At 39.9% G+C, this 13,931-nt stretch overlaps 1 protein-coding gene across 4 annotated transcripts; it reads right to left on the bottom strand.

Moving 5' to 3' along the window:
* Positions 1–674: 674 nt before the first annotated feature.
* On the bottom strand, positions 675–13,671 carry NUP35 (nucleoporin 35). Of its 4 annotated transcripts, XM_050916436.1 has the most exons (9): positions 13,533–13,671; positions 12,486–12,656; positions 7,360–7,487; positions 5,421–5,481; positions 4,622–4,766; positions 3,985–4,054; positions 3,762–3,890; positions 1,839–2,003; positions 675–1,368 (listed from the first exon to the last, which is right to left on the bottom strand). In XM_050916436.1, exons 1-9 carry the CDS (start codon positions 13,564–13,566, stop codon positions 1,291–1,293), a joined length of 981 nt encoding a protein of 326 aa, XP_050772393.1. In that variant the 5' UTR covers positions 13,567–13,671; the 3' UTR covers positions 675–1,290. The 4 variants fall into 4 exon arrangements, with proteins under 4 accessions (XP_050772393.1, XP_050772394.1, XP_050772395.1 ...); XM_050916437.1 differs by lacking the exon at positions 3,762–3,890; XM_050916438.1 differs by lacking the exons at positions 5,421–5,481; positions 7,360–7,487.
* Positions 13,672–13,931: the final 260 nt, after the last annotated feature.

A 13,931-nucleotide genomic window follows, 5' to 3' on the forward strand; every position in this document is an offset into this window, starting at 1 on the left:
AGGGATCTCACATAACGCAGGGTGAAGCCTCCCCAGTCCCGGATAGGCCACCTCTCAGGAAAGTCCTGGGTACTGAAGGAAAGTATGTTGGTAATTCAAAAGACAGCATTTCTACCCTTTGATTCACTATTCTGCCAACATACCAGAAATAGCTTCTTCATTAGAAAGTCTTATGATGAAAAAGGCTCTGGCCCCCTGCAGTACTTAGTTTAGTCCTTGTTCTGGCCAAGTTACAGTTTAGGAATTTTTTCCACTTGCCATTGCCATTGGATATTTTTAACTGCTTGTTTCAAACGGTAGTGTGCTGAACATGGTGAAAAGTGGGCATGTCTTGTGCATTCACGGGGAGGATGTATTTTAGTCCTGGTAAAACATACAAGTTTGTGCAGCATATTTTTGATCTTTTCTAAATAAAGCATAAGGTATTAATAAATGGTCCAGTGCACTACTATATTAGTTTCTTAGTAGCTCCAAATTTAAATCTTAATAGTGTTACCAATTCCAATTTACGCAAATTAAATTCATCCATTTGGTTTACTGGCTACCTCAACCCTGACACAGTGCCATCTAAGTTCAGGTGGTACATGCAATATGCCTAGCTCAAACCTGTGAGACAAATGGGAAGTTCATGAACACATAGGTCACTCAAGCTTTTAAAAGAACTCAACTTTGCAAACTCTTAATTAAATTTTATTAGGAAAATGTAAATTAAAAAGTTTAAAAGGCTGTTATGAACATTTAGAATGGGACTCCAAGATGAACTTTATATAAATGGAGATGTATTAAACAGCATCCAAATTAAAATTTAACATTCATTTTAAAATTGGTAGCCCAAGAAAAATCCCTTATTTTACTAGAATACATAGTGTTCATCCTGCAAAAACTTACCATCTTTCCAGAAAAGATTAAGAAACATTGTTACATTATTGGGAAACAGTGAACTGTGTTATCATTTATACATTCTCACTTTACTGGAAAGTATAATTAACACAATTCCATAACTTATAGCAAATCAGTACTGACTTTTTTCCTGAAGTCATGCAATCACTAGAGCACAAACAGCAAGAGACCACTTGTATTTACACTGATTAGTTTAAGGTTAACATCTTAAAATGCTGTGTACATTGCCATCATTTAAAGTGCAAACAATGAATGCTGAATTCTCCTCTCAGAAGGCATAACTGGTATGAAGGGAAGCTGAAATACTGCCATGAGTGGTTATACAACTAACCAGGAAGCTGGCAGTTTATTTGTAGCTCTGTGTTTTAGTGTAATACTTTCCATTGCTTATTACCAGCCAAACATGTATTCCATAGCTTTAGATACAATACTTTCATCTTTCCTTGGGGTTTGTCTGTCAGAAATCACCTGGAAGAAACAAAAAACACTTGGTCATCCAGCATGCATTCATTCTATTTACACACCCCAGCCCTTAGAATTACTATGACTGTAAAACTAGGCATCTATGGGGCTCAACACAAATTCAACTTCTTGGAATGGACAGATGAGGTAAGAAGCTAGCCTTCTTAAAAAAAAGTCATTCTGAAAGCTTTTTGACAGATGGATAAGCTACGTAGGCAAGTTTGAAAAAAACTGCCTTGACAAGTGGGAAAGGAGCAAAGTACAGGTGGAGATGAAAAATGAGTTACGTCTAGAATGATGTGCTGATGTCCCCACTACTCAGTATAGAAACTACAAACATGCATTCAGTGTGTCTTTTTGCTTAGTTGTTTCTGTTGCAGTCTACCTTGAGAAAGTCAAGAAAAATACAAATTCCTTTTCTGGAAACTTGCTTATGTATTTTGTAACCTTTGTCGCTCTCTACCCTCTCAAAATACCTGATAGTCACTAGTGGAAGCTTTATATGCTGTTGCAAGAGGTCTCATTGTAGAAATCCTTGGAGTACTTGCAGGCTGCATCGGTGTGCCTAAGGTTTTTGTCGGTGGCGTGAAGACTGAAGACATGGAGGATGCAGAGCCTCTGTCAAAACTTTCCATCACACTCTTGAAAGAGAGGGGGAATACGCTATTTAAATGTCAATAAACTGGAAGCAAATACTAGGTGCATATCAGTTTAATTCCAGTTAATGCAGTAACTGGATTTGATCTGACAAAAAGTAATAACCCAGTAGCGCAAGTTGGACCGGGACTCTAATAAAGTTGGCATTATGTATTCAATGAAGGAGTATGTAAGATATTTACAGACAGTGTACCAGACACTGAACTATCAGTACATGTTCTATGATGAACATTAATGCACAGAGCAGCAGTAAGAAAAATGCTTATTTAAAAGAACTGAATGATGCTAGTATAAGCTAGTGAACTAATGATTTACTAGCCTTCAAGATAACATCACGACCAAATTTGAAAACAGTACAGATAACATGATTTTAGTGATTTATAAATAAACTAAAAGCAAGTCTCAACAAGCTTGTATCGGGTCCAACCTTGGGTGTTAAATACCTAAACGTTATGGATTCAAACCTGGGTAGTGTCAACTCAACCCTTCATCCTTCCATGAGTCTACTGCCAAACAATCCTGGGTTATCTGCAGAGTTAGTGATCCGATGGCTTTCTCCAGAACAGAGGTTTATATTTTGTCTTTCCAAAGATTTTTTTTTCCTCCTTTTATTTTTTGATTCTGCAACACAAGACAAGCTTCTTGACAGCCAGCCCATTAGAGCTGGGGCAAGAATAGGTCTCAGTGCTGTTTAGAGGATTTTCTGAGCAGAATCGTTCATTCGCCTACTCCCATTCAGTTGTATTTCCCCAGTCCTACATTATTCCTGCTCATCCCTCACCCCCTTTAGTCTGGTATGTAGGTTAACTCTTCCCTTTAGATGGTTTACAGCCACATTTGAACCCTATTACATCTGACAGCACAGTCAGCTCAAGCAAGTATATAGATAAGACTGCCAAGATAGCCAGAGTGCTGCAGGAATTGATGTTTAAACAGGTAGGCATGCTTTCCTCTTAGTGTAGAGGAGACAATTACAAAGTGTCTCTGTACTGTTTTGGATGGGGATATATAGTTGCCAACGTATACATGCTAGCCAAAAACTCAAAAAAAATGTTAAGTACACCAGAAGCAGGAAGCCTGCTAAACAACCAGTGGGGCCACTGGATGATCCAGATACTAAAGCAGCACTCAAGGACAACAAGGCCATTGTGGAGAAACTAAATGAATTCTTTGCATTGGTCTTCATGGCTGAGGATATGAGGGAGATTCCCAAACCTGAGCCGTTCTTTTTAGGTGACAAATCAGAAGAACTGTCCCAGATTGAGGTGTCATTTAGAGAAGGTTTTGGAACAAACTGAAACTAAAAAGTTGTAAGTCACCAGGTATTCACTCAAAAGTTCTGAAGGAACTCAAATGTGAAATTGCAGAACTACTAACTGCAGTAGTTAGTAATCAGCGAAGTGTTAATCCTAGTGAATCAAATTCCAACTCGGGTAAATGCATTCTACCCAGCTACATTTCCCCTGCAGTTTTAGATGAATTAATATACCCACTTCACAGCCTTAAGTGTGGTGGAACACTGCTGTACACCGTTCTAGTTTCCATATTAAGTCCTCAGATAACAAAGGACTCTACTACTGCAAATTACTGATGTATGCCACCCGATTTAACATATGAACCCTTCTCCCCTTCCCTCCCACCCATCTACATGCTTCTGGAAAACAAAAAGCAAGGAAGAGACCAAAACAAAGATGACTTATAATTTAATTTGTCATTCCACACAGAATGGATGGCTAACTTACTTTATCTATACAAGGCTTGACTCCAATCATGATAGATTCACCAAAAATCCTTCCATCTTTGCTTAAGGCTTTCCGGGCTTGCAGTTTGGACTGATAGCGAATATGCATCCAGTTTCCTGTATTGGACATCTGTCTCGGTTTTGGTTGGAAGTAGTGAAATTTAGTATTTGAAGAATGAACAAATTAACATAAGTTTTTAGGAGATAGTCAACATAAGACTTACCACATGCTTTAATATGTTTCCATACTGTGCAAACTGTAGTAGAATATAGGAAGCAGATGCTTGAGGAAACCTGAAAGCAGTAGACAAGATACTCAAAATGCTGTTCAGTGAGAAACTATTATAGAACACACTAAATATTCTATAATGTTTTGCTGAAATATATCTCCTTGGCAGAATTCACAAAAGTACATCATCAGCTGAACTGTTCATTAAGCACTGATTCTGAAACAGTATTTAAGATAACAGAATGTTCTAGGTCTTATTGGCTCATCATCATCTACACTTTTGCATGAAGAGAATGATGTGCAGATTTCCTAAGAAAGCCACTTTACTATTTAGCAGATGTAGTCACTTGCTGTCTCCTGGCTTTGAGGATCGAGTCCTGTGATTGCTAGTACTCCAACACAATGTCCTACTGCTGCTTCTTTCTGGCCTTGCACTTCCCACTCTCACCCACTTCCTAAGAAGCAAGTTAAATTTCAGTGTACTGTAGTGTAGAAAATTGAAGTAATTAAAACTCATACATCACTGAAAAATGTATAGTTTGTACATCTATATGTACTGGTACTCAAACAGAATAGCCAAATATAAGGACTTTGCCATTAGATTTCTTCGAAAAATGCTGCAGATCACTCACCCAAATACAGTTACCCAGGTGTCATCGAGATGATCTTCTGAAGTTAAAGAATCTCCTTGAGTGTAGAAAGGATCCAGCTGAGCAGGAGACAGCGTAGTCTTTCTGGGCTGTCCAATACTTGCAGGACTAAATACACTGGTGGCTGCTAAATTGAAATAGGATTGGTTTCAATAAATTGCTACTGTAACTAAGCTAGTCAGAGTAGTGTAGAAAGCTAGGCACCTAAGAGTATAAATTTGATATCAAGATTATTTTAGTAGGAAAAATTAGGTGATTTATTTTCATAAAACACAGTAGAACAACATTAACTCACGCTTCAGATTAGTGAAATTTTAAAACACATTGCTAAGCTCTGTGATTGAGCTACTTACCACACCTTCGTTGGCTGCTGCTAGAAATGGGGCCAAATCCTGATCCTGCATCTACTGTGCAGTGGCTACTGTGGGAACAAAGAACCCAGCAGAAAGCTTTACAAGACATCGCTGGGTTCATACAAGGAAATGAGGAGGCTTTAGAATGGTGGCACCATGTCTCATCCTCCGTAGTATTCCTTAAGAGCAGCCACTTCTGCCTCTGTGTTCAATACAGCAGAAGGAGTTCTACAGCATAGTTCTTGTTCTGGCTGCAGTACTGTAACAACAAATAAGGCAGTACTTTCCTGCTCACATTTATGGCCTGCAAGCGGAAAGAATGCTACTTATTTGCAATGCAGATTTACAAAAAAGTGAAAGAGTTCAGACAGAGTTGGCCCTCTACCATGCTAACAGAAGTATAGCAAGCAGTTTGACAGGATGTCTACCTGTTCCAGGGGTTGCTGGCATAGTTCCAACCAATGGACTCTGCATTACAGAATAGCTGGGCTGCATTAAAATACAGAAGAGTAACAAATCATAGCTGCAGGTACATACTGACTATGAAAAGAAAAGACCAGTTTTCAGTCCAATTGTTAAAAATCAGGAGAAAAGGTTAAATTTTTGCCCCAATATCAATTTAAACCAAATATTCTTCTGCGTACAGCTAGTGAAACAATTGTGCAAACCTAGTAAGCGGATCCTAACATGCAATAATTCATATAACCTAGTAAATTCCTTGTATATCCAAATAACTCTCAATTGGTAGATAATGAATGAATGAACGTTTATCCTTGTGGAATAAAGTGCAATTGACTACAGGTCTTCTGACTAAATATCTAACTCCTATTCTTTTACTCCCCTAGTAACTATTTCATATTGGGGAAACACTGTGAACAGCACATTGCTTATAAATTTGTTCATAAGGCAGTTGCCATCTAGATAGCAACCAATCATCATAAAATAGGGACATTTATGCACACCACAGATTGAGGGGCCTCTGAACTACTCAAGTAAAGTCAGCTTTCCTATAAACAGCAATGTTTTGCCAAGAATGAATAAGTATTTTGCATCTATATCCAAAGAACTTCCATAATTTTGAAGAGTTAAGTTAACATAATTCACTGCAACAGCTTAATAAATATTCACAAAACATATCAAATGAGAGGCCTCACTTGTGTCTATCAGTTCTTTAAGTTAGTATGTCCCCTTCCCTTCACTCAGTTGTAAGCTTCGGCAACATCTGCGATATGACGAGAACACTCAGTTGGATTACAGACCCTTGAATGACTTTTACCCTATGCTACCTATTCTCTTCTTTACCCCCTTCCAAATTGAAACAGAGGATTCAGAAGTTTGACATTTCCTTTTGAGACAGCTAGTTTTTTAAGTAAGGGCTTCAACAATGCCCTTTCAACATTAAAGGCAGCATGTTTTTTCTTAAATACAAAATATAATTAAGAAAACAGGAGTACTTTTAAATGTAACAGGCGCTATTAACTAGAGTGAAAGAACTGGTATGCATTCTGGGAAGTCTCTAGCCCTTCAGTCTACATTAGTGGCTTCTCCCCTTCATAAAAAACTTATTTTCAATTTAAGATCCTTATGCTAGAAAACATGCCTATGTTCTATGCAGAATCAAGCACAAATCAATAGAGTTAAGTCGGTTCTCTTTAGCAGTAGAAGAGTTTTCTAGTGAAAGTATTTGCTCTCTTATTACGAATCAAAAGACTGAATGACAGGTTACTGAACTGACCTTCCAGAAATCGTACTTCTGGCCTGTTGATGATTGCCTGCTTCAGAAACTGAAAGTTTAACCAGGCATTTCATTCAATAGAATTTAACTGAAAAGCATGAAGATGACTTGCTATTGCTGGCAGTGCCCCATTGCTGCGACAGAATGCTGCCACCTCATTTACGCTAATTTTTTGTTGCATTATTGATACCCCCCAAAATTAAAAATAATTTTGTCTTCCTGTATTTTAAGTCTTAATTAAGCTGTGACAAACACGTAAAGATATGTAACCTCTGGTCTGATATAAGACACTTGACTGTTTTGTTTCAAAAGAAACTCCTTGATTTCCTATTTCGCCCTCCAAAGTCATATGGAGAAAGAAGAAAAAAAACTAAAGGCGATACATGCTAATACTGCAGTGCTTGTCTGTCAGATTAAGCAGCTGGTAACCAGACTAAAGTGAAAATTGAGTTAAGTTAAGATTCAGGAGCTGATGCCCCTCACTAACCAGAGCATGAGAGGCATTAAACACTGAAATAAAAATTGTATGAATTAAATGCCTGCACTCAACCTGGGAAGTAAAGACATTCACTATCTAAGTTAACTCAAGTTTCAGTTTAGCTTTGCAACTAACCTTTAAGATTACCACTTACTGGTTTTCTTGAGGTTAGAGGTGTAGATCCAAGTCCTGGACTAGATAATTCATCATATATACTTCTAACAGGGGGAGCACCACTTTTATCCTTATGAGTAGGAACTACTGGTTGTGGAGGAGAGCCACCTGCAACGGAAAGGAGCAAGTAGAAAGCCTATCATTTCCATTTACTCCACCAGATTAATTTTGAACCTCTAGCCTTTTGACATTCAAACACTTAGCAATCATCTGATCAGACTGTCCAGTTAGTTTTTTTAATTGTCCGCCCCACCCCTCCCTCAACACCTAATATCTATAAACTAAGAACAGACTGTTCAACCACTTGTTTGGACAGTTTTCAGTTCATTTGTTTCAGAATCGGATAGATCAAAGGGCCAGATTTTGACACTATCACTCACTCTGAGTAGTACTTTAACTCCTTCAGTTGTCCCACTGAAGTAAACGGGACATTTTACAGAGTACTACTCAACATGAGGAAGGATATCAAAACCCAGTCCCTAATAATTATCCAATGGTCTTCCAGTGGCAATGCATTTGCTGATTATAACATTTAAAGTTATACAGAACACAGCATGAAAAAAATACTGTATGGCACAACACTACAGCAATAGGGGAATATATCCGGTAACTTCAAAGATTACATGACACAAGTTTTGATTACTACTATCCACTCACTGAAAGTGAAGTGACTTTAAATTGTGAGTTCTGTTTTGCATTTCTGTGGACACTGTTAGAGCGTGGTCTATGTACTTTGTTAGAAAAATAGTATTAATGTACAAGTGTTAATATTAAGCTCGTAATACAAACATCCCAACCCTAATTTGTCACTTGGTTTCATTGTTGATGCTTGGACAACATATGAAATGCTACATGCCTAATGTATCTGGATACAGTACAATAGCAGGATTTGAGGACTGTTTGCACTAAGATTACCATTGTATGAATGTACAAGAGGATAATCACAGATTTTTTTTTTTAAATAGTCATGAACTACACTACCTAAAGACGTCAGACTACTCTCCAGGATCAGTTTACAACAACTGCACTGATTTTTGCAATGTCAAAGTTAGAGGAACTTCTAAACCAGGGGTAGGCAACCTATGGCACGCGTGTCGAAGGCGGCACTCGAGCTGATTTTCAGTGGCACTCACACTGCCCGGGTCCTGGCCACCAGTCCGGGGAACTTTGCATTTTAATTTAATTTTAAATAAAGCTTCTTAAACATTTTAAAAACCTTATTTACTTTACATACAACAATAGTTTAGTTATATATTACAGACTTATAGAAAGAGACCTTCTAAAAATGTTAAAATGTATTACCGGCACGCAAAACCTTAAATTAGAGTGAATAAATGAAGGCTCGGCACACCACCTCTGAAAGGCTGCCGATCCCTGTTCTAAACCCATCTAACCCAAATCCATTTAGATGTTCCTTTTCATTTTCTTCTAATTTCTAATGTTATTTAACAACTATATTTCCAGTTACCTCTAGCTGTTTTATGGCAGAGTAACAATGTAGTATTCACAACGGTCATTTTATGTTAACCAACTGCACTACAGCATGAAACAGAACACATCATGAGACTTTAATCAACAACAAAGGGCCACAGGAGATTAAGACATCTATATGAGTAATCATCAAGGATTTTGAAACATTTAACTGCATGCACACCTTAACAATCTCATTATCATTGCTCAAATTATCTTTTCCCTCCAATTGGTAACATTTGCGTTAGGTCATAAACTAGATTGTAAGCTCTTTGGGGCAAAGACTAACTGCCTATGAATTTATACAGCATTAACCAAAACAGGGCCACAAATATGACTGGAGCCACTGGGTGCCACCACAACACAAGGATATAGTAAGAGTAGCTCAAGAAATTAAACTGATTTAAAGAAACTTGATGCCACCCAAGAGAACATTTACATGGGCATGCTCAAGAGAATAGTTGTGCACGTGGAACTTGGTAAGTCAACAATATCTAAACTAAACTTCTATTGCTATCCAATTCAAATGTATTTCTCAATCCTGCACTACAAGACTCCCTATGAATGAATTATTTGTGAGCCGCAGAAAGCAGCGGGTATATCTATACATAAATTGAGGGGTTTGATGGGTATACACTTGATAGCTCTACTAAAGCTATTGCCTAAAAGCAGGTGTGTTCCTTCAACAGATAGCCAGCCACGCATGCTCTGAGGACATCAGGCAGGATGGTACTTGGGCAGCTAGTTCAAGACTCTGCTTGTAATGTTGTAGCCACCATTTATTTATTTTTTTTTTTTTAGGTGCTTGTTCAAGCCGAGCTAGCACATGTACATCTACCTGAGCTGGGAATCACACTTCCCAGCTTCTGGTTAGACATACTCCAAAAGTCCTCCAATCATTTATACTTTAATAGCTCAAAATGTCCAGAAGTTGCTATAAAGAACTATATAGAGCATCCACAAATTAATGCCTCTAGGTTACTCATCTCTTAAATTAACCCAAATTTATTATGACATGTTTAATCTTGCCCCATTTTGGGTCTTGTAGTTAAGACTATCTGATGGCTTGCCTCCAACCATCCCTCAAGACTTAGATGGAAGCCCTACTTTCACTGTCTTGCGGGGTGCCAAATTTGTGGCAATTTATTCTCTATTGCAGTAACTCCTAATTTTGGAGGATTAAGTTAAATCTACATTGTTATTCTACCTTTGTGTTGGTAATTTTCTGAAGAGTTTGTATTTTAAGAAAATCAGGAGCCCCAAGTCCTTAGCGGACAATGCAACATAAACTGCTGAAATTCCTATTTATGAACACTTTAAAAAAGCTAATCAATTAGTTAATTAGCTGAAAGTAACAGCACATTTCAGTCCAAAGTGATATTTAGACCAGTTATACTGAAATATTGACACAATAGCTCAAAGGGGACAGAACATGTCAGTACTGCATTCTGCACCTTTAACCCCCTCCTCCATAATGGAACCTTTGCCCAGTGGCACTAGCGTGCTAAACCCAATAAGTACTCACACTATACCCATGCAGTTGATTCAGTGAAACAAATACTTCCTACTTCATCTGGAACATTGAATACATTGATTTAGAGATGTAGAAGCTGGTAAGTGTGTCTCAGGAAGACAGAAAAGTTGACATAGAATTGCATTCCTTTGGGTAAGAGCAGAGAGAGGGGTAAAGCCTCTTCCACACACCCAAATGTCAGGAGGGAGAACAGAATCACACAATTCTCCCAGAAGCCAGGAAGGAAAACAGTAGATATACATTACTTACTACGTGCCTATGTAATCAGTAATGCCTATGTAATCAATAATTTTCCCATATATGCCCAATTTAACTTGACAGCTTTCATCTAATGGAGCTAAGGCACCTCACAAAAACGAAGAGTCAGAGACCGTGACATATTCTGAAAAGGATTTTTAATTCTTCCCCAATGACAGTTTTATCTATGTACAATTTCTCAAGCAGATTTACTAGTAATGTCTTCCTTAAAAATACAGTATTTTAAAATCAAGAGTTTCCAAAAGCTTCATTTTATTTGTGCTAGCACAACAGATCACTGCTTTGATCAAACAACTTCCCAACTAGCAGAGGAGCTACTTTTACCAGCAATCTACCTGTGGGAAACCAAACTCCCTTTAGTACAGATTGAATTAGGGACATAAACAATATAATTTTAATTGTTTAACTGGTTAACCAGTTAACCGAGGCCACTCCAGCTGGCCCAGCTCTGGCCAACCTGATGCAGGCAGTAGAACTACCTTTTTGACTGCATGATGGTGCCATCTGTAACAAGCCTGCCTAAGGTCTTGATCACTCATAGCTGGTCTGCAATTAAAATTTAGGTTAACATAGCTATGGTGCTTAGTGCTGTGATAAATCCACCTCCAATGCTGACCAGCATAGTTACCTAACCTCTAGTGATGGAGATGCTTCCATCAACCTAGCTACTGTCACTTGGAGAGATAGTGTTCCTAAAACTACAGAAAATCCCTGTCACTGTAAGCGGTGTCTACACTACCACAGCATGCCAGCATAGCCATAGCTATATCACTGTAGTCCCCACACTGTAGATATACTTAAAGGAGTATGGGAAAAAGCAAACTGACAGCTGAGCATCTTGATTTACTGGAATCTTCTAGAACACTATGTATATCTTTACTTGTGTACCACACCATCAATCCACATGGGTGTTTACAATGTACATTAAAACAAGATAAACATATGGTTACTTTCCTGAAGATTTTACACTCTAAACAAATTTACAGAAATTAAAAAGGGAATGTGGGAGGGAGCATCCACTCATTAAACCTCCTTCCTCAGAGGAAAGATGCTCAGCCATGTAAGCCTCTCCCTTAAACAAAAGTATCATATCTATTAACACTTTCCACAACACTTCTCCCACCTTCAACAAAGCAAACAACCAACCCTCATTAAATATTTGTGTAAATAAACCCCTACTTTTTCCTTTTCTGAAAGTCAAGCTAATTCCATTTCTTCATCCTCTAATAAGATTTTTGCTACTCTAGCTGGCTGAGCATTGAAAACGCCTAATCCTAGAAAGGCTTCAGATGTTCGGAAAATCAGTTATTGGGGTTTTTTGGATAGTGTACCCTCTGACCAGGAAAGTGAATTTGATCATACTTTGCTAGAGCTATTTATGCCAGCACTATACTATTTCATATCAATAAAAATCCCTACATGCTAAAATTTTTATTTCTCAAGTTGCTTTCACTTTACCAGTTATATTAATTAGCGCTTTAAAATATTTGACCATTTATGACCACTTAACTGACCAATTATTTTTGACAAGTCAAATGTCTGACCTCAGATTGAACCTATGCCAGCAGAAACTCACATTATACTTCTTGAGGAAATTTTGTTAGATGGACACAATCACAGTTAAATCACCATGAAACTTGTTCAAAAAGTATATGCAATAATTGGCTATTCAAACTAATTTGAGTATGTCTGGGGCCATCTTTAGCAACTACAGTTTGGAAAATGATGGAGACTCAAATCTGAACAAAAAAAATCACTGGATTGGTAAATCAAAGCTAGCCTTTTTTAAATAAAAAAAATACACAGCTACTTCTACAAAAGTCTTCAGAGTAAAATGTATTCACCTGTAAGTAAAGGAGACCTCATTTCCATCACACCAACAGAAGGGCCACTTAAAGAGCGAGGTTGTGGAGTCATTGGGGCTGGTAAATCACCCATTAAAAATCCAGGTAAGAACTGAGCTCCAGCTCCTGGCTTTGGAGAGGTGGGGGAACCAAGAGTCATTGGTTCAGCTCCTGTATTAGTACAACAAAATTTAAGAATCTAGACATGTTTGTGATTCAACATACCGCAGTTCTTAAGGATAAAGAATTTGTCTGATGGAAAATTACTAGAAAGTTAAAATTAGTGCTGTGAAATTGACATGAAAGAACTTTCCTCATTACGGATTTACTTTTATAATCAGAAACAATACCAGCTAAAACTGCATGTTCAGTGGCCACAGCAGCTGTTATTTCTTATCACTTTAAAGAAATAATAACCAACTTTACATATTACTTCCCTCCTGCTCCTCGTTTCGTTTTGCAGCACAGAGCGCTCACACTGTAGGGATGGACTCAGCAACTTCTAGGGCCTAATCCAGCCCCCCTCCCTGCCTCGGTGCGTCGCCCGGCCCAGTCACGTCACTGCACAAGTGACAGCCGCTGGGGGCCGGATGTTTCAAAGTAACGAAGCACCCAGCGCCCACGGACCGTTAACGATCTGGCGCTGCGCTGCTGTAGCCTGTGTGTGCAGCTTTCAGCCACGACGTGCTGAGCGTGGTGACTGGCACCGTCCGGACAGGAGAGGAGCGCTCCCCGGCGCTGCGATCCCGCAGCCGCTCTCGCACCAGGGAGCTACAGGCGCTGCCAGGCCTGTACGCAGCTGCACGGCTCGGATCGCCGCCCATCACGGCAGCGCTAAACGCCGGGACACGGGAGAGCCAGCGCGGCCTTGCGATACCGTCACTGGTCAGGTGGAGAGCGCGGCCAGGGCCGTGCAGCGCCGCACACGGCGGGGAGCCAGGCCGCTGACACGCCGGTCCCTCCCTCTCTTCCCGGCCGCGACTTGCCCCGCACCACCCGCCGCGGTAACACCCGGAGCCGCCCCCAGCCCCGCGACACCCTGTTTACCGGCCGGCGGCAGCTCCATGGCGAAAGCGGCCATCACGCTGCGGGCCGGGAACCGCGAGAAACAAGAGCAGCAGCCGCCGCGGCGAACACTTTCAAATAGAGCGGAAATTCGGTCCGCCGCGGGGCGCGCTAGGGTGCGTCACTTCTTGCCTTGCCCAGCAGCCATCTTGGGGAACGTGACGTAGAGCAGGAAGAGGCGTGGTTACGGTGACAGTGGCGCGCTCAGACATTCGCTTCGCCCCTAGCCACGCCCCTATCCCCGCTTCAGCTTCCTGTTCTGCACTGACCCTGGCCCGTCGGCCGCGTTACGCCGGTAAGATGGCTCCTGCTCCGAGGTGGTGAGACTGTAACAGACGCACCAACCACCACATGGCCACCGTGAGACTGTAACACACCCAC

This window comes from Gopherus flavomarginatus, chromosome 10 (assembly GCF_025201925.1).
Source record: "Gopherus flavomarginatus isolate rGopFla2 chromosome 10, rGopFla2.mat.asm, whole genome shotgun sequence".
NCBI classification, from domain to species: domain Eukaryota; kingdom Metazoa; phylum Chordata; order Testudines; family Testudinidae; genus Gopherus; species Gopherus flavomarginatus.